Here is a 20,765-nt window from a genome sequence, read left to right on the forward strand (position 1 = left end):
ATTGGCTGCTCACATGACGTGATGGAAGCTGAGTACAGTCATCTCTCCATAACATCACCCCTCAGGTCACTTCAAGTTCTTCCATTTTTATTATTCATATTAAATATTTCATCCATTTTACATGATCAGTTAAAGCGGCAACAGACACGTTTTTGCTGTAACTTGTTATTATGAAATCAATGTTGATTGCACAATGTAATGGCTGTAAAATAATGACACCATCTGCATTTAGACTGGTTCCCTATAAGCGTCACTTTCACTATGCCATTCTGTCTGCCACCAGGTTATGATCTCCCGGAACAATTAAGTATTGATTTACGGCACAAAAGAAGTGTCATCCATTTTGCATTACTAATCACCCACAGAATAACCACTAGATCAATTACTCACCGCATTTTACCTTGAATTTTTGAAGAATTCATGCCATGAATTGAAGTCACAGACAAGCAGATTTAAAAACAGCATAACTGTATTGAAAGATCCATTTCCAAACTTCCCAAACATCCATTTTCTGGATTCTACTCATACTGTGGAGGCATGCAAGGAGGTTAAAAAGAGAAGATGCCACGGTGTCACATCACTGGGGTACAACACATGCAGTAAAATCTAGTCTGCACTTTCTGAAAGGCTCAATAGCTGTTGTCCTAGCATAGAACATGAGGATGATTGATTTCTTTTACTGAGGCATCCATAGCCCCAAATATCTTTAGAAAGAGATGGATGAGAATTACAGTTCTGTGATTACTGAAAAGATGCTTAATGAAAGACCAAAAACAAATGCTTTTAATTTAAAAATGTACTACCGTATGTTGGCCACCATCTCTTTGAACGTACCCATTAAGTTCTGTCGGGCCAAGCACACCAAAGGAGCACCTGTGTGGACACCATCCCTTTATTTCTAGCGCCATCTGCTGTAACCCTACAACACTGCAACTCCAGTTACATTGCATGTGTCATATCCCATAGTTCCCATGGGGTCATAGAGCATGTCCAAGCCTTCTTTGATTAGCCTTGGAAGGATGCAGGAAACACAAAGTTTTCTTCATGGATTCAAGGAAAAAAGCAACTGATTTACAAATGATCATTTTGGGGGCTTCGGTGGAATAGTGGATAGAGCAGGTGCCCCATGTACAAGGCTGTTGCTCCAGCTGTCCAGCCTGTGGCCCTTTGCTGCGTCTCATCCCCTCTCTCTCTCTCCCCCTTTCACACTTGGCTGTCCTGTCCAATAAAAGCAAAATGCAGGTGAAGTTTTCTTTAAAGTACAACAACAAGAACGTACTCATCAATAATACTGGGTGTTTTACTCGTTTTTATCGTAGCATTGAGATCAGGGTTTCTAGCTCTAGTTCTTGCCTTGGAAAGTAGCCTGTCTGTTACTGGTAGCCATGATGCTAACATTACAACTAGCTAATGCTAACAGACAGAAAATGAACCAGGAGCTACAAGTAAGCCAGTACCAGCCAGAAACAAATTGTTTGACTGGCCACTAGCGTTAGAAATCATAGCTAGCCTTAGCCATGTTGCTAATGTTAGCTAACGCTATCACCAGAAACACTCATCTATAATTCATTGTCTGTTTGACAAGTTAAACAAAGAATATATTTTCTTTTCAGAAGCATTTCTAATTGAGCAGTGGTTACTGCTGTTATGATGATTTTATATTTCAAAGGTTAGGTAAAATGAAGCTCAGCGTAAATTCAATCAGGAAGACCTTCCTGTGCTCATTCATTCACAATTCTCCCTCTCCTACTCCCACTGCTTCCTCCAATCTGCTGCCTCTGGGCGTTCACTCTTCTAGCTGTCCTATTGTAATTAGCCACGACCTCCATCAGCCAATCAGGTCGTCACTACGAGATTTTACATCTGTTCTCTCTTCTGCAGCTTTCAGCTGTCATTCTAGGCATTCACATTTTCATTCTCATGTGTACTTGTCATTAAAAATTTTCTTTTCCAAAACTAAAAACGAGTCTCTCCTGATTGAACTGTAGTTGTTGGTTCTGAGGAAAATGAAGAGTGACCTTTTCTTTTGTTAAATTTATTTAACCCATGTTTACCCTGGTAAGTCCCGCTGAGATCACTGACGTCTATTTCAAGGGAGACCTCGCCAAGACAACAGCATGACAAAAAGTTACAAACAAAAATAACCACAATAAAAAACACAGAGGACATACAGTAACATGTAGAAATATTAAAATACCTACACACAATGACAAGTACCAAATGATCCATTCACCCTTGCACTTATGAGAGCTTTAAAATCCAGTAGAGAGATCATTCTTCTCAGTTTGAAATCTTTTTTGAAGGCTTTTAAAAGCTTTCTTTCCGAGTTCAGTACATGCACTAGGAACAGACAAGACTAAATCTTGAGATCTCAAACTTTAACTACAGTTAGATCGAAGTGCAAATGTATGAAGGGAGTTTGCCCCTTATGGCTTTATAAATGAACATAAATCAGTGACTGAGCCTCGAAAAAGGTCAACCAGCCCTGGGAAAAAAGCGTACAGCGATTAGTGAAGGCTTTATAATCAATAACAAATCTCAAAGCACTATAGTATGCAGTATCATATGCAAGCAATGCACAGATACATTTATGTACAACAGATCATTGTAATCCACAAGCGTTAAAAACGTAGCAGAGACCAATCTTTTTCTGGCCTCAAAGGAAAAACAGGTTTTGTTTCTGAAATACAACCCAAACTTCAACCTCAGCTTTTTAAAAAGAGTATCAACCTGAGATTTAAAAGACAGGAAGTCATCAAGCCAGATACCAAGATATCTGTAACAAGAGACCATTTCTAACTTCTTTCCCTGAGCAATAATAATATTACTGGTTTTCACAGGCTTCTTCCTTGCATTTGAAAAATACGTACCTTAGTTTTATCAGCTTTAGTTGTGAAAACTGAATCTGGATAAAATTAAATACAGCCTTTAATTTTACCAAAGTCTCTGTAATGGAGGAACTGGCCTAATATATCACTGTATCATCCCCATAAAAATGAAAGTTGGCACCATCCATGTTTTGATGCTATACTATTAATATAGACTGGAAATAACAGCGGACCTAAGACAGAACCCAGGGGTACACCCTACAGGTGTTCAGTCAGTTAGAGGTGAGCCCATCAAATTGGAACAATTGAGACCTTTTAGAGAGGTAATTAACAAACCAGCCTACTGCCTGGTCAGATAAACCAATACTAGTCAACCTCTGTATCAAAGTAACAGTAGCATGATCTTATTGTCTTTGGGGGGGACTTGAAAAGTTGTCTTTCTCCACTTTAATGTAACAATAAGTACAGATGATGTATTTTTAATTCTGTACGTCCTTATTTGACCTAACTGTTTATTCACATGAAGCCCATCAGTTCATTTCTTCCAGCAGCTGCACAGTTTCCCTCAGATCTTCCACAACTGTATCCACATCGGCTTTGGTTGTCCCTCTGCCCACGCTCAACCTCAAGGCATTGGCTGCCACCTCTGAGGAGACGCCACAGCTCAGAAGGATATGGGAAGGCCTGATGGACAGACACAGTGCAGTGCAGGGGAGTTATGTAACTGTGATCAATATGCTCTCTGGACAAAAGAATAACAGGTAAAGGCGGGACTCTTTTACCTGTTTCCACTGTCTGAGTGGCAGGCAGCTCCAACACTGGCCAGCAGCCTCCTACAGTTGGACAATACCCTCCAGCCTAAAGCAAGAGAAGGAAATAAATCATTCAAAGCCTCTGTAGTTTACAAATAGCCCTGTGCAAGTCATGAACTGTCTCTGCTGACATTGATGTAGGGTTAGAGGACACTGTTTTGAACTGGTTGGCCAAGACAGACAAAGGACAGAGACGGAAGAGTCGTGACATCACCTTGTAATGTTGGGCCCAGGATGGACACGTTACATGTGTTAGGGAGGATATCAGAGCCAGGGTAATGGCTGTTGAAGTGGATCTTGTCTTTAAAGACGGCCTGAAAAGGAAAACGTACTGATGGGTGCTTTTAATTTAAGAGGGAAGCAACAGAATAATGATAATGCAGGGTATTATTTTAAAGTCAAAGAACAAAAATCCCCAGAATGTAACATTTTTGATCTCTCTGAATGGATCCAAACTCACCTTCAGTCGCTCTTCCAAGTAAAGTTTGGTACTTCGCATGTGGCCCTCATAATCTGACAGATTAGAGGTCACCAGTTCTGCAGCCTGACAGACACATAATAAACCAGTCACTATAAATGAAGCATAATATGACATGTATGATGTCTAAGTAAAGAAATAATATCAGTGGTATTTGTCTTTTAACTCATTTTCACTGCCAAGTCATTTGAGGTACCTGAGGTTATAATAATGATATATTTGGAACATGGCAGAGAAGAAGTGGTATCATTTGAAAGTGTACTTGTAAAGCTTGTACTTTTTGTCGGCCTTACAGCAGCTAGCAGCCTCCTCAGTTGATCTACTAAGGCCAATTACTGTGGACTAGTCGCTGCAGGTGTCTGTTTTTAAAGATCTGCAACCAACTGCTTAACCATTTTGACAAGACATTTGTTTTTCCACTCAAAAATGCACCATTATATCAGGAAGATAAAAACTCATTTAGAGTAAAATGAATGAAACTTTTAAATGTAGTGCTAGTAAAAAATTTGAGTAACACATACATGAAGTAGGAAACATACCTTTCCCAGACCAGCAATCATTGGTGTGTTTTCTGTGCTGTAAAAGTCAGAAAAAGAGAAAACAGACTCTTTTTATTTAGATCTTGGCCGTTTTTCCATGTCTATTTTGTACTTGATGATTTCTCAAGAAACACAATGCAGTGTGTTTACCCTGGTCTGAAGTTTCTCTCCTGTCCTCCTCCAAACAGCATGGGATACAACGGTGTCCTCACTCCAGGGCTGTTCACGTACAGAGCACCAATCCGAGGGGCGTAGAACTAGAAATGTCACAAAACCTTTCGAAACATGTTTCTTTTACGATGCCAAATCGAGATATTTTTTACAATAGATTCCTGACCTTGTGTCCCACGATGGTCAGGTAATCCACTCCCAGTTCACAGGCATCGACTCGGATTTTCCCCAGAGCCTGAGCAGCATCCGTGTGGAGCAGGATCCTGAGCTGATCGCGCTGCTTGTTGAGGGATTTTATTCTCTGGCAGATCTCTTGGAGTGGCTAACGAGGGGAAGATGTTTCAGCATACAGGGAAAAATACTTCACAGAGCTTTTTGTTTTTGCATTGGAATTGTTCTTAGGAATTTATATTTGATACGCATGACTTAGCATTAAGCCTTGTCATAAAAAGGGAAATTAGTTTTTTGTACCAGGCTGTAAACATGTTTTTTTCTACTGTAAAGTTGGGCATTTTAACATGGGAGGTCGACTGGAGATTGACTTGCTTTTGGAGTCAGCCTCAAGTGGCCGTTAGAGAAACTGCAGTTTTTGGCACTTCCATGTTGGCTTCATTTTTCAGCCACTGGGATAATGTAAGTGAAATTTCTCTATCATCAGTGCTATAAAGAGATAGAAGAGAACACAGGAGAGACTGACAGGTATTTAAGCCTCTATTTCCTTCTTACCATGATGACTCCTGTCTCATTGTTAGCCAGCATGATTGAGATGAGACAAGTGTTTGGACGCACCGCAGCAATGATATCCTCCACCTCCACGCGGGCTGTCACCTTAGACACAGGCACAAATGTCACATCTGTGACAAATATGGAGGTTAACATAAGGAAGCTGCTTTAGATTTGCTTTTTAAATAAAGGGTGATTGTTTGATAAAAAAATCTCTGGTATTATTCTGAACAAAACTACAGGATCTCCTACCTGCCTTGCCATCTTTCTGTAGATGCTCCGCTACTAGTTTGACCGAGTCGTGTTCCACATTGGAGGTGATAATGTGAGGAAGGCCATTGCTTCCATTCTGGTGCCCTTCACCTTGCTCCGCAGCCCTGCAGCTTCTCCTGAAGTGCTCCATAGCAGTGTGGAGCACCAGGTTATTGGCCTGAAAGATTTGTTTGCTATGAGCTGCCATTGTATCCATGATACCACAATTTTGCACTAAATATTTTACAGCTTCCCACAAAAGTGAAGTAGCTTTTCAGAACAAGAGCAAAACAAGCGAACTAACAATGGTGATTACCTCTGTTCCACCTGATGTGAAAATGATGTCCTCTGCTTTACCTCCAACCATTCTCGCCACATTCTCTCTGGAATGATTAATTATTGCCTTGGCTTTAGCGCCTAGAAATAAAAGATTAAACAATAAGTAATTTTTATAGTTGGCATGCTGAGATACAAAATTACGGGTTTGGTGCTGAGGAGGCAAATAATGGAAAAGCAGCATTAGCTCACCGACAGTAAAGGAAATTAATTTGCATACATTCTTTGCTTCCCAATTCCAACATCTGTTCATAGGCATTTAGATGAAGGTTTAAGGATTCTTCACCTGCTATATAATTGCTGCTCGGGTTTCCCCAGGCATCCTGAAGGGCTTCAGAAATAGCCTGGATCACTTCTGGTTCCAGTGGAGTAGTGGCATTGTAGTCCATGTAGATCCTTTTATTACATTGGAGAGAAATGTTATCATCTCATTTCATACTGCCTTAAACCTTTTTGGCACAATGCATTTGCAAGTCATTGGATCAATTAAATTTTGCATTAATTTAAACACTAATAGATTCAGAGTGACCTAGAGACCTATTGTGATGGGATCACTCCAGCCCCAATACAGCGATTTAATGGTCTTTTGTGAAGCTCTTTGTGAATTTTATTTCTGGAAAAGGTGCTATACCAAATCAAATTTATTCTTATCATTATTTATTTTCTTCCAGCTCGGCCTTCATTTTGATCTCAACTACACACCTGTCTGTATTTTGCATGGTTGTGACACTATTGCGTTGAAAAATATCTGTCTACATACAGACAGGCAAACAGACAGACCGAGAGACAGATGGACATAAAAACACCTGGCGAAATACCCGGCCTCTTCAGTAGTACAGTTTGCCATGATGGCATACACACACACATAGACTCACAGGGTGAAAACACCAGCTGTTGTAACATGATACCGCATGACCAACCAAAATCAAAACCTTCCTACCTTTCCAGATTCATTTCTGAATAATGTTGAGAGGTATGGCCTGTGAGGGTGAGGCTGTTTACTGAGGTGATGTCATCAGACTGTTTGGCCATAGCACTCCTGGGGAGAAATAAGTCATTTAGCAGGATGCCTGTGTAGATTCAATACAGTCAAACAATATTTCCAGCCACACCTACATTCATGGAGTTCTAATCAAACAATATATAATTATTTGCAGCAAAAATTCTGGTCACGTATAGCAAAACGGCCCGCTTGGATGACCCTTTGGTAGATAAATCACGATCAAGTGCCTCCAGGGTGCCCTTATGTTGTGTACCCACCAAACGCCAATTCGCAAATTCGCGTGTCGAGATTACATACAAAGTCAATGCAAAAACGTGACTAGACGCAAATTTGCGCCGGGCGGCACGATGGACACGTCTAGCGCAACGCAATAGACGCGTAGGCGTGGCGCGATAGCCACGAAATTCGCGTCCATCGCCTCATCGCTCGAGTTGAAAATATTGAACTTCTGAGGCAAATTTGCGTGACGCTGTGCCACGAAAGCCAATCAGCGTTGAGATTCATGACGCCAGTGACGTCTTGACGCCCTGATGTCCAGTTGTTGACACAACAATAAACTGCTACTCACCGGAGACTAGGGATGGGCAAACGATCAAAATTCATTATTCGATCATCAAAAAAATTAACGATCAATTATCGATTAATTGATAAGCGAGTATTTCAAAAGAGAGAAAACAAAAGAGTGCAGTGCAGACCGTCAGCGCAAGAGAGCACAGCTGCCCCAGTTTTGAGCTTCAACCCCCCAGGCCAAAGAGGAAGAATGGCGCGCATGTGCAGTTCACCCCTGGGTGTTTACAACCGTTGCCAGCCAGAGTTACAGGCTTCAGTTTTCAGCAAAACCTCCATCTTTCAATGGCGTAGTGTTTTCAGAGGCCTCAAGGGAAGCCCCCGAGGCTTTGGAGAGTGATGAGAGCCTCCGTCTGTTTCTGATTTTTTGCCTGGCATAGGTCCGGCGGGGGTCTCGTAGGTTTCGTTGGCACGGCGGCTCGCCAGACCTATGCCAGGCATTGTAGGGGAAACACTGCGACTACTGATCAAAATTATTTGTGATCGATCAAAAGCCTTAACAACCAATCATCGATAATCGAAAATTGATGCCCATCCCTACCGGAGACAGATGGACAGGCGGTCCGCAGCTGAAATGGAGCGCCTGTAGCTGGTGTCCTGCCTGGAGATCCTGGCGCCAACCCTCGCCAACAGGTCCTCAAACTGGGCCCCAGTCAGCCTGAAGCACCGCTGAAAGCAGCTATCATCCAGACGGAGTTCCTGGAGGAGGTTGTGAAACTCGCTGAGCTGGATGCGCTTCTGCAGGATAGGGTGAACCCAAAAACAACGGCGTTTGGCCCTCCGACGCATCTGGGACTTCCAGAGCAGGTACAAAGCAGCGATGGTGGTTATCTCAGCCATGGTTGAGGAGAGAATGGCGGGCCAGACGTTGTTATCTAGTGAAAATGGGCGGGCTCGCTACTCGCGCAACTGACGCGATAATGCGAATTAACAAAATGGTCCAGCGTCCAAACTCACGCGTTATGCGGCGCGTTACTCGCGTTACGCGTGAGTAAATCGCGTTCATTGCGTTTGGTGGGAACACAGCATTAGAGTAAAGAAAACATAAATTAAGAATTCCAATATGTTATTTCCATGGCCTCGGGAAGTTCAATCAGTATTTGTGAACATGACCTACTGTCTCGCAAAGCCAGAAACCAGAAAAGTCTCAACTTGTGATGTCATAAGTTATAAAGTCTGGAGCTGTTCAACACATAATGAATAGGAGACTGATATTGAAGACTCAAAGAGTGCTGATTTTCTTTTTTATACCCAGTTCTGAATCAGAAAATAAACCCATATACTCAAAACATTCCCCTGGACACTCTCAGTCTGTACGTTTACATGCACGCAGTAGTCGAGCTAAGCTCATAGCTCGGCTAATCAGTCAAGTCAATACTTCTCGTCTTGTCTGAGTATATATGCAGAAGACAAAATCGATTTTCTGACCACGTATGTCTGACTGAATATAGTGCGTATTGAACTAGTTCTTGTTCTTGTTCAGAAACTTTTTAAAATAAATCTACTTTTCGCATTTTCCCACCATCCATAAACTTCAAAATGTTTAGCTCCTTTAGCTGTAGCTGATGTAGTTTTCTTGTCCGTCCAGAAGTGCGTCTTCTGCTTCTCGGTCGCCATGGTGTTTGTTTGTTTGTTTTTCCGGGAGTTACTGCACTGCTGCTACGTCATCTCCTTCTTCTTCGGGTGAAAGCCCGCCAAAGAAAAAGTGGTGCGCGCGCAGAACGCCGAGTCCGACTCCACTCGGACTAACTGAAGATTCTCACCAAAAGCTTCATGGTCACCTGCGGGCGCTCTGGTTGCTCTGACATCACTCACACTGCCAGCTCCAGCAGGCACTTGCAGCGGCCAAAGGGGCGGGGCCGGGCGCTGCAGATGTGTCCATCTAGGCTGACCGGCTGTGCATTTTTAATGATGAACAAATATAGTATCATTTATGTTTTCACTATGTATTATCCATGACTTTCATTGCACAATTAAAATAATGCTAATAAACAAAGTCATATAGCTTTTATCAGTCTTTTATTATTATGATTTTACTCTCCTGTTGGCATGTAGGACCATTGAGAAATGTAATTGGTGGTAAATAAGTCTGGGTCCACAGAGTCCTGCAAACCCGGTCTGCAACTGGCTGCTGCTTCAGCGGCGGCGTTGCTCATTTGCATAAAGTTCAGCTTCTCTCAACTTCTACCTGATGCTCTGGTTGCTGACATTGCGCCACTCACTGCAGCCGATGCCCGACGCCCTTCGTCACCGGTGTGCATTGAAAATGAATGGCTGCTGGCTGCTTATGATGCTCATGAGGCTTTTGGTGGGAATCCACGATTAGGGGTCGATTTGGGTCGGTTCTCGGTAATATCAATTTCGGTTCGGTACTCCGTCTTGGACCGGGTTTTTTTGTTTTTGAGACCGACTGGACCACATACGTCAGGCCCAAACATTCTCCGCAGAAGTCCACCCGGACTAAAAGCGGACGTCCGCAAGCCCTGTGTGCGCGAAGCTCAGATTTTACGACCGTGCGGACTCCGCTCCACGTACCAGTGTCACACAAGACTGCTCAGCATGTATTTTTCACATCGCAGGACATGGAAGCCCGAATGACAGCGGACATTCCTCGCTGAGTCCGCTCCGCTTATAGTACGCCCGAGTCTGTGAGCACCTGTGTCTGCCTCTTCGCCAAGCGCACAGCGAGCAGGAGAGAGAGGGGGGTGGGGGTGGAGCGGGGACTGAGCTAGGGGGTGCGAGTGCGCATGCGCCTAGGCCTCTACTGTAGCCTGGAGTTTGTGTGACGGGGACTCGATAATGACGGACAATTTAGTCTCAAAGAAATCAAAGAATGCACCAATATGGCAACACTTTGGCTTTGAGCCAGACAAAGGAGGCAACCCTTGTTTGCACTGATTGAGTAAGCTAAACCTGCAAATTTATTTTTAAGGAATAAAAGAAACAACGTGTTACTGTCACTCTGTTGTCCTATGGTCGTTTTTTAATTTTAAATGAGTCAATTGCGCCCCCAAGGGGCGGATATCCGGTATTGCCAACTTGGTGTGGTTTTTCACAAAAACCGGACCGTTTTTTTTTTTTTCTCATACCAACCCAACCCTATCCACGATAAATGGATACATGCAGCAATAGTTGGATTTTCAATCAAATTATCTCAGTGTGTAAGTTGAGCTATAGATAGTCCAATTTCAGTTGGACTAAGCTGTTAACATGCATTCAAAAGTCCAGTTTCAGTTGTACTAAGCCAATAATTCGATTTTCTCAAGCTGCATGTAAACGTACTGAGTGTCATCTAGAACATGTTTCCCAATTCAGTGCAAATGAAACAGCTCCAGACTTAATAATCTATGACATGAATGAATTTGAGGTTTAGCACTCTTGTTTTTATATTTCAGAGAGAGTTGTTAGATTACTAATATTTTTAGAACGTCCCAGACAATAGAGTGTGCCAGTAAACCTGGAACTCCGTTAGTGCTTTTAGCACTTCCGGTTCTCTCGTCTAAAAGTCAATACGTTTTTTGAATGGGATTTTGGTAAAATGCCTCAAATAAGGTCTGTGGTTAACAAAATCTTAAGCGAGTTTCAGGTTTTGTTCTACGACATAAAACATGTCAGTAAATACCCTACTTGTGAATTTTGAAGCTTTAACGTGTCGTTAAAAAGGCGGTTGCTAACAAGTTGCTCAATACGACTACAAACCCTGTCGGGGACATTAAACGTCATTACCCCCGAACAGGTGAGAGTGCTGGCAGTCTGCCATTACAGCTTCTTATTTAGCTTAAACAGTCCGATTTCCCCATTATACAATGTTTTTAAAATAAAGCGGCAGAAATCAGTTGAAAGCTTAGTGGCGGTGACGTCAAGAGTCATGCGACCTTGAAGTAGTTATGTAGTCCGTTAAAGCCTAATGTTAGCTTTTTACTTCTGGCGATCGCATTTAAGCTTCAAATGCAGTATGAAAGGTGTTCATATGTGAAGATTATCTCGCTGAACAAAACCTGTAAGTATCATAAACTTGTGTTAGCCACAGAGCTTATTTTCTGACATAATCCAAAACGCAATGCAAAAATCACATTCACTTTCTCTTCCGGGAACCAGCGCGATGCTAAACTTCCGGGTTTTGACGTCAGCCCTGGCACACTCTATAGTAATAATGTGAATTTTGAAATTGGGTATAGTTCCCCTGTAAATGAAAAGAACATGCTAAAGTGCGCTCCAGGTTGCACTTCTAGTTAAGGAAATGTGCCACAGTGCCCTTTAGGGTGCCCTTAAAATTGAGAAAGCATAATGCAGTGCCATATAGGCTGCTATAGATGCTAGAAAACTTTCTGCTGGTGCCCTTTTTATTTTGTTTCCCCTGCCCCTCACACAGTCTGAGTCCGCCACTGAGACGGTGTCACTGGCTCAACTGCACTGTCCGCTGCTGTAATTTACACCTAAAATCTGCTCTGTGCTATCACCGCGCATGATGTCATTAGCTGGGTATCGTAGAGACTGCACAGGTTTAATACACATTGAAGCCATTTTTAGTGTTAACATGACACAAACCTCTTCTACGAAATCACTCTGTCAGTTCCATCCACGCTGTCAGCAGCACAGGCGTGACCGGGGGTGTTTGACAGCTCAGCTTAGTACTCGCCTGGCTTCCTGATACGAACTACGGTTACTGCTGACTCACAACACGGGGAAACTGGAACAATAAAAACCAACCTGTCTCCTCTCCGGCACTGTCTGCCTCAGCCGGGATGATATTCAGCTAGCTAACGCTAACTCAATGTAGGTAACTTCTGTTAACTTTAGCTAAAGCTAGCTAGTGCTGCTAACTAATTTAGCTAGCGATATTAACGTACATTAAGCTGTTAATCCGCCTCCGAGCCGTCAAAATGAGCCACACGTGTTCTCCTTCGTATGATATGGCAGGCTGAAATAGTTTTGCTTCGTGACAAACCTTGTGAAGTGATGTGAAGGTGTCCTGAGTGGATTTAGTGCAGTCTGTGTAAATCATTAGCTAGCTAATCCCGGTCTGTATGACAGGATGCGGCGCTGCTCCGCTGGGTTGCCAGATGTGATAAAGGGAAGCTCAGAGAACGATTAAAATAACTGTATAATATATAGTGACAGCGGTTCATATCTTAAAAGTCCTGGGTAGTCAGTATTGCTGTCATGCCAGGGAACCTGAAAGGTGAAGAAAACTCCAGTCTAGTCGATGAGAACTTAGAGGAGTAAAGATAAAGAGGAATTTAATATAAGCAGTCCCAAATACACTGACATGCGGACATGGCAACTATGGATTCTGCTACCATGGTAACTACTGGGAAGTAGGATGTGTTTAAGTCACATTACAGATCTGATATGGTCAACATCATAATTATGGGTAAGTATTATCTTCATTCTTGTAAGAAAAAAAAAATCACAAATCCTCATCAACTTGGTTTAGAAATTAATTAAAAAGTATATAAAAAATAAAATATATCTTTAAGAAATAGTATCCTGATATTTAATTTAAATATTTTTTTGTGTATTTTTTTTTTTTTTTATCTTTGTCCTTTTACTTATACTTTTTCTTTTTAAAATAGTATTTTCAAATGCCTGGATGGAAACCTGACACTTTTTGGAACTGCTCTTGCACTGTAATTTGAGCATCTGTTACTAAAAACAAACCAAAATAATAATAATCATAATAATAAAAGAGTAATAAAAAAAATAATGAGTCGACTGTGTGAATTGCCGAAAGGGTCTCAAAATATATTGCCTTATAAACAATTATTGTCACTATATACATGTATTATTAGTTTATTTTTTATTGTTATTTAAATATGTGTCTATTTTTTTATTTAGTGCAATATAGCCTTGCCATTTTGATTTTATCTAGAATTTGTTTTAATTCTGTTAATATTGTTTGGAAGAAAGCAAGATTCTATTTTCCTATGAGAATTTGTGCTGTTGATTTGTTCTAAATAAAGTTTTTTTTAAGTTTTTATCTACAGTCTACTTAATCAAAAATGTAAGTACAAAAGTATTACCCACAGTGAAAAAGATCAATTTCAAATTAATAAGTAATATTGTTCCTATTCCTCTAGCCAATTGCTTTTACAAACACAAAGCCAAATTTATGAAAACCCTATTTTTTATGATTTTTGTCATAAATGTAATTGTAAATCCCTGAAAATATGAGTTCAAAATCCGCAAAACAACTGCTTAGAGGTGCAAGATGTACAAATTAATAGTGTGAATGTACAAACCTTTAATTTAAATGGAAGATCATTTTTAATTATTTATTTTATTTTTTACTAATATCATTAATAGTTCATTATTGTTATCATTATTATTATTTGGTGTGCACTTTTAATTTATTAACTTTTTTTTTGTCTTAATCTTAAATATATTTCGTTTTTACAAGTCAAACAAATAAGGATTCATGTCTGTGTTCAACCTATCTTGTAAATTTTATGTTCAATAAAGACATGGCAAAAAAAAAAAGATTATGTATTTCTTTGTGCTTGTAAATGATAAATAAATGCTTGATCACCAGTTACAAAACAAATGCCAAAAAAAAGAGAAGTCCGTGACTTTGTGTTGCATAATTTCCATGTTTATTTAATATATGACAATGTGTTTAGTGTACACAAACATTTGACGCTAAACTCCAACACTCAGAGACACTGACTGAACTACTGCCCATTTAAGAGTTTGTAAATGGGTGCAACTTTATAATACATTGTTCACAGCAATCATGTTTATATACAATGCAAAATAATTTCAAGAAGGGAAAGAAAAAGAAATGTACCAGTGAAATTTGAAGAAAGAAAAAAAAAAAGATCAGATGTGGAAGCACAAAAATGTAAATGATATTCCTTCAAAGGGGAGGGGAGGGATTAAAAAAAGTAGAATTTGTGAAGGCTGTCAGAGCAGGATGGTGACGGCAGATATTGAAATAAGAGTGACAGTGTGACAGAGAGGTGACTCACAGCGTTACTCTGTACACTACGCGACGAGTAACAGGGCCGTAATGAACCAACCTTCCCTCACACATCAGTGGACAGATTATTACAGGTATATCCCACAACCTCCATTTGGTTCCCTGATAGCAACCAAACTACAATCAATAAGGAACCAGACTGTGAAAACAGAGGACAGGTCAACATAACCACTCCCGCAGAAGAAGTATTTTCAAATATCAATGTACATTCAGTGTGATTTTTTTTTTTGTGTGTGTGTGTGACTGCACCAAGAAAACTTTGGTTGGCTCAAATGTGACGCACATTAAAAGGCCCAATGAAAACAAGAGGAATAGTCTTAACACAGAGATCAGACTGGAGCAGTCCCGGGCTCACGTATAAGATTAGGTTTTGAAGGAAACGTGACAGAAATGAGTGCTTGAGACAGTGTAATGCACAGAACAGCAGGGGATTCCCTCAACGATGATGATGATGATGCTCTAGCTGGATAAAATACGACTGCAGCCTCTGCCAAAAAGTCTGTCATAGACTTTGATCATAACATCAATCACAGGACGTGTTACACAACAAAAAAGGATATTAACAGACTATTTGATTAGCGACAACTACAGACAGTTGTGCACACATGTAGGGTTGTAACATGTTTTGATTGGATCACTTTACAATATGTCCACAACACACAGAATACTTTCCAACCTCGGGAAAATGATTTGAGGATAAGTCTGGTGGTTTTCAAGCTGATCTCTATTTCCCCATGTTTTTATTTTTGTCTAAGTGACTAATGGGAGCAACCATCTTTAAAATTGGGCCAGCAATGAAACAGGCTGCAATATAACCACTCAAGGCATGTTTGCACCATCAATTTACATCCACTAACTGTTTGTTTTTGCCGCTGACAGGCTCAGATTATTATTCTAGGTGTCTGAAAAGGTATAGAAAGGATTCCTACAGAGATAGAGCTTGTTGTTAGAGTAAGATCAGGGTATCTACTGTTACAAATAAGCTATGTTGAAGACTTTTAAAGACATATTTAATACCACTTTAAATGGAATTTAAGAACAAACTTGCCACGTATATACGCACATAAATTGAAAATATATATTAGGTAAAATGACACTGGTGATACTCTCCATGTTTACTGCTCTAAGCATATAAATAATAATGTTCAGGCTGGCCTGCAGGCTTTCATTTAACAATGCAGAATCACTGGATGAGTGAAATGCATTACAGGGGCCAAAGTAGAGGCATTATGCACGCACAGGTGTTGTGTGGAAGTAGTGTTTCCTTCCTGCTAAAATGTTTCCCATAGCACCAACACTGGAAATTCTCACAGTGATGTGACTAAAACATTTAAAACACATCCAATTTTAATTTATTTAATACATTTTAGGATTTTTTAAAGACCCACAGCCACCCTGAAGATCCTATTATTCAACCAGAAACAGCCTCACAATCACCCTCACCAAACCCACCAGACTCCAATCAAATAAAAAGTATTTTTAGAGTGTATAAAACCAGCGTATCTTCACATCTAACTGGGTGAATTAAGGGTTTATTTCAACCAAATCAGAGTTGGTGAAGAGATGGTGTTTGTGAGTTGTATTTTATTTATTTATTTCTGAATGAAGTGTATTTTATGATGTTAAAATGACTGTTTATTTCAATGGAGTCTGGTGGGTTTGGTGATAGCGATTTTGAGGCTGTTTCTGATTAAACAAAAAGGATCTTACTTTTAAACAAAAAGGTCTGTCTCTGTAGGGATCCTTTCCACAATGCTGTCAGACACTTAATACTTAATAATAATCTGAGATTACTTTTTCTATCAGACTGCAACAGGACAAGTTTTTGAAAACATGGGAAAATTGGATGGTGTACATTAAACCTGTGTTATTTTATTTGTAATAGATTTTTTATCCTTGTTTGTAAAGTGATGAGAGTATCATGAGTGTATTTTTTTTATGTTCATACCTGTATTTAAGAAGGTCCATTTTGGCTCCTGTATTACACACTGTAACTAACTGTCATGTTACTTTCTGCTGTAACTGTGTCCGACAGAAGGCCTGTAAATACAAGGCTATGAGTTGTGAGTGTGATTAAGCTGTCTGACTGGACCTTGAAATAACTAAATAAAAAGAGTTTTTAAAAAAAGCGGCAAAACAGCAGCAACAACAAGTACTTTTAGTTGACATAACGCAAATAGTTACGTTGCAGCCTCATTTAATACAGGACCAGTTTCAAAAATACCAAACGTACCTTGTGAAGTAGAGTAAGGTATTGTATGGATTACATCAGCAGCAAAAATAAAAACATACTTCATTTTTCAACACTTAAAGAAATAATATCTTGTGCTTCTGTGTTACAGTGTAATGCTTTTCGATAGTCGTATTTAAGTGAGTTCTCACCACTGTCACTGAGCGTGCTCTCTAGGCTGGCTGACCTGAGGCACACTCATCAATCAAGCTTCACATGATGAATAAACAGGCGCAACTTGCACTTTGATACTGTCAACACATTGATTTTTTTTCCCATGATTGTTTAACACAATCCTGAAATATGTTAACGTAGGTTTTTCAGTGTATAAACATGAAGTATGCTCTGTGTTATGGACATTAGTTGCTTTAGATATGTAACATGTACATAACTGAATATGTAGGTGATGATGATGATGAAAACAATGAAGTGATGTGATATGACCTGCAGACACTTCCAGAACAGTACTATAGCAGCATGGAGGATGTAGTTTCAAAGCAACTGGTGCAGAGGCATACTGTACAGTATGATTGAAAAGAGAGGCACTACATTTAATCAATATACATATCATTCAGAAAACCAGTTTCTTTTTCTGCTCTGTGACGAACAGTTTATACGTTTGATCATCTAACAAGGTAGCTTTGTGTTAATATTCTCTACCTAAACAATATATTGGCCTTTTTCTGATGTATATTAGTGGGGTCAAAGGTCAGGTGGGACGATCCTAATCTTAAAGGGGATAGTATTATTCAAGTAATCTTCAGCACAAGGAAAGCGGCCAATCATAAAGTCATTAAACTGTTTAAGCAGCATTAACTGCATGGGGGGGGGGGGGGGGGGGGGGCGAGGTCGTATTATTCAAACATTTAAGGAACTCATATTAAAAAGTGCGGTGTGCAGAAATTGCACGGTACTACTACTTTAGAAATATAAATGTCTTTGTAAATAAATACATGCAGAAATAAATAATAAAGCTGTTAAATATCTAAATATATCACATTTTAAAACAAAATTCAGGTAGAGAATGCGATTAAATCGGGAGGATTAATGGTGATGACGTTCGATTACTTATCGTGTGAATGTAGATACCCTTGGTGCTCCTACACGTAGTTAAAACGACATGAAATGCCACAAGAACATGAAGTCTACGATGAGATGCCATTCCGTTGCCAGGCTGTGTGTGCTAAAGTTTCTAAGAAGTTTCAGGAAGAAGAGGCAGATTACTCAATGTCAGAATTTATGGACTGGAAAGAAAAGAGAGTTATTCTAAAGAGTTACACTCATATGTCATTTTTTTTTTAATTCTAGCGTGTATTTTCTAGCTGTATGCAAACCAGTTGAGACACTGTATATATAGCTGTAGAGTAGAGAAGAATCTGCATGATTTTCTATTTACTGATGTAGCGATGTGATCCTCACTGACATGGCAGCTTTAAGTAAAAATAAATGTCACTGCATTTTTTTTAAGGAGTAAATGCATAAGGCTCGATGTGTCACTGACAACAACTACAGTACATTACCATACGTATGTAATCTGAGCTAAGAAACTGTTGCTACTTCCTCCATTGTCTCCATCCGTCCAGCTATGAACTCCAGTACAGTACAGTGACAGCTTTTTGAAGAGGTTCTTCAGACTACGAGACTCACACCGCAGCAAAGGCCTGACACGAAATGGGCGCTTTAGGTGCTGAGAACACTAGTGATAAACTGAGGACATACAGAGGGGAGAGATGGTTGTTGGTGACGGTGGTAATGGAGGGGTGGGGGTGGGGGTGGGGGCTCAGCACAAGGGGCGGGATCAGGACAAGAATCTATGTACATCTTAGTCTCTGCGCTCATCCTTCTGTCATGAGGTTTTTTCAGGGTCTTGTTTCACATCCTCATCTGTCCGGCTCGTCTTCTCGACAGCTTTGACCTGAGAGGCAGAAAAGAAGATGTATTTGTATTAAAGGCACAGTTTGTTTCTGCTGCTGGGGGTGTCTCAATCAAAATCATACCAAAAGACAGACTTTGAACATTTTGTGAAATTGCAAGTGATCATGGGAGTTGTTGCCTTCATTGTAAAATAACCACCACGGCAGATGAAAATTCATCTGACGTGACTCAGGCAGAAATTATGTTTGTGGACAAGTTGATGTATTTAAGTTTTATTCATCTTCCATTTAGTCACACTTAGTCACGTTGTGTCATTTCATTCTAATGGAATAACCACAAGTATCATTAGCTAACGTAAAATTACCGTGCTAACTTATCATTAGATTAGAAGACGACAATGACCCACACAACTAATATTATGTGGCAAATTCAATCGTGGAGCAATCTTGCAACCCACTGGCTATCATCTCATGACAATAAAGCCTCCAGGGGCAACCATGGATATATAAGGCTTCATTTACACCGCAAGTGATGTGTTCGCGAAATGGTCCACAAGCGTAGCGGCAGTCGCTGCTGTCCTGTAAAATACAAACCACACCTGAACAGTTGGTGGCAGTAGTGCACCGTGTTTGCAAATCTCCAATAAACCCCAAAGAAGAAGAAGAAGTGCGTTTGGACCCAAAGCCCAGGGTGGACAGGTTTGCGCGGCAGTGATTATTCCAACGCTTGTAGAATTATTATTTAGCACTACAAATGGGTAAGTAGTCTTTGTCTGCTTTGTATTACTACTAAACAAAAGTTTGCTTGTGTTGTGACCTCTCTCGGCCACCATAGATGCCGTTTTTTTGTTGAAAACTGCAACCATTCGCTCGCGACTCACGCAAAAAAAAATGGCGTCTCTTCTATTTTCGAGCTTGCTCGCGAAAGCAGCGCGACTCGAGCAGCGTGCAGCGGTGTGAATGCTCTAACCTGTTAAAGGTAGGGTCTGGAGGATTTTCCAGTTGCTGTTTATAAACACACATTCAAATTCGGCCCCTCCTATCAGGCTCAACTCTCCCGGGTGTACGGAGCCCAGAGGTACGGAAGAAGGCTTCACAGAAGAGGTTCAGGCAAGGCTTGCGCTGGTGCACCCTCAGACATGCTCAGACACGCTCGGGCATCTCTCATTGGCTGGGAAATCTCCGCCCAGAAGAGTCACCACCACACATGAGTAGAAGCCCATATGTCTATATTTTGTTTTGTTTGAAAATCCTCCAGATCCTGCCTTGAACATGCTCACCCAAATAAAAACGTGACTAAACAGCAACCGTCCGCGAGCGCTACGTGAACACATCGCTTGCGGTGTAAATGAGGCCTAAGGAGAACGTGATACAGCGTTGGAGACGGGGCTCTGTTCAGTCACAACAGAAGCCAAAAAAGTTGAGTTTTGTGTGTAAAATTATTCACAAAAGTGCAAGCACACTACAGTAACAACAACTTTAGGTTTCGCGCTCCGCTAACTTGAATGTGGATACAATGATTTAATCGTGCGGCTCTTTGTGACTTTCAAAATTTTATCAGACCGAATGGATCAAATCCCATTAGTGAAATGAGTCATTTCGTGGGGGTTGTGATACCCCAGGAATTCATCCACTGTTTTACAAATGTCTCTTTAACAATGTAAGTGTATGGGAAAAAGTCTTTTTGGGCCCAATGACATCACGAGACAGACTAAGAAGTGATAATGGGGGATAATGTTCCTGGGGGCTTGGGGGCAATGGACAATATCTCAGGAGATCCAGTGCGGCCAGCCCATATCAGGGCCAAGACTTCCTCTTCAGTGCACCGTATATTGTTTATAGTTCAATTAGCAACTTGACACAGGTCCAGACAACATTTCGGCTTTCTATATACACAGATCAATTAGAAAAAAGCTGATAAAAATTTAAATCCCTGTCAGACAATTGCAGGTGGGTTCTGAGATTACATTACA

At 40.6% G+C, this 20,765-nt stretch overlaps 2 protein-coding genes across 31 annotated transcripts in view; both read right to left on the reverse strand.

The window, feature by feature from the left end:
* Positions 1–1,086: 1,086 nt before the first annotated feature.
* scly (selenocysteine lyase) lies at positions 1,087–12,783 on the reverse strand. 6 transcript variants are annotated; one of them, XM_078168592.1, is made up of 14 exons: positions 8,251–8,578; positions 7,080–7,178; positions 6,426–6,535; positions 6,120–6,220; positions 5,804–5,981; positions 5,555–5,682; positions 4,995–5,150; positions 4,808–4,914; positions 4,658–4,694; positions 4,101–4,184; positions 3,855–3,954; positions 3,611–3,686; positions 3,338–3,512; positions 1,087–1,218 (listed from the first exon to the last, which is right to left on the reverse strand). In XM_078168592.1, exons 1-13 carry the CDS (start codon positions 8,547–8,549, stop codon positions 3,359–3,361), a joined length of 1,629 nt encoding a protein of 542 aa, XP_078024718.1. In that variant the 5' UTR covers positions 8,550–8,578; the 3' UTR covers positions 1,087–1,218; positions 3,338–3,358. The 6 variants fall into 6 exon arrangements, with proteins under 6 accessions (XP_078024718.1, XP_033478765.1, XP_033478762.2 ...); XM_033622874.2 differs by lacking the exons at positions 1,087–1,218; positions 8,251–8,578 and adding an exon at positions 12,658–12,783 and having other exon boundaries at positions 2,020–3,512; XM_033622871.2 differs by lacking the exons at positions 1,087–1,218; positions 8,251–8,578 and adding an exon at positions 12,560–12,744 and having other exon boundaries at positions 2,020–3,512.
* A 4,988-nt stretch (positions 12,784–17,771) lies between these two features.
* Positions 17,772–20,765, reverse strand: part of kif1aa (kinesin family member 1Aa) — a 79,667-nt gene continuing 76,673 nt past the window's right edge. For all 25 annotated transcript variants that reach the window (XM_033620781.2, XM_033620779.2, XM_078168590.1 and 22 more), the window contains one exon: positions 17,772–18,833. In XM_033620781.2, the coding sequence (XP_033476672.2) occupies positions 18,791–18,833 (43 nt within the window). In that variant the 3' untranslated portion in view covers positions 17,772–18,790. The remainder of the gene's footprint in view (positions 18,834–20,765) is intronic.

Source organism: Epinephelus lanceolatus, chromosome 6 (assembly GCF_041903045.1).
Source record: "Epinephelus lanceolatus isolate andai-2023 chromosome 6, ASM4190304v1, whole genome shotgun sequence".
NCBI lineage: Eukaryota > Metazoa > Chordata > Actinopteri > Perciformes > Serranidae > Epinephelus > Epinephelus lanceolatus.

Bases quoted from the DNA above. Each gene is read 5' to 3' on its own strand.
- scly (XM_078168592.1), bottom strand. From the start codon at position 8,549: ATGGCTGAGATAACCACCATCGCTGCTTTGTACCTGCTCTGGAAGTCC. The intron at 5,151-5,554 runs GTAAGAAGGAAA...TCCCCTCGTTAG, and splicing joins ATGAGACAGGAGTCATCATG to CCACTCCAAGAGATCTGCCA. The intron at 3,955-4,100 runs GTGAGTTTGGAT...TTTCCTTTTCAG, and splicing joins ACTTGGAAGAGCGACTGAAG to GCCGTCTTTAAAGACAAGAT.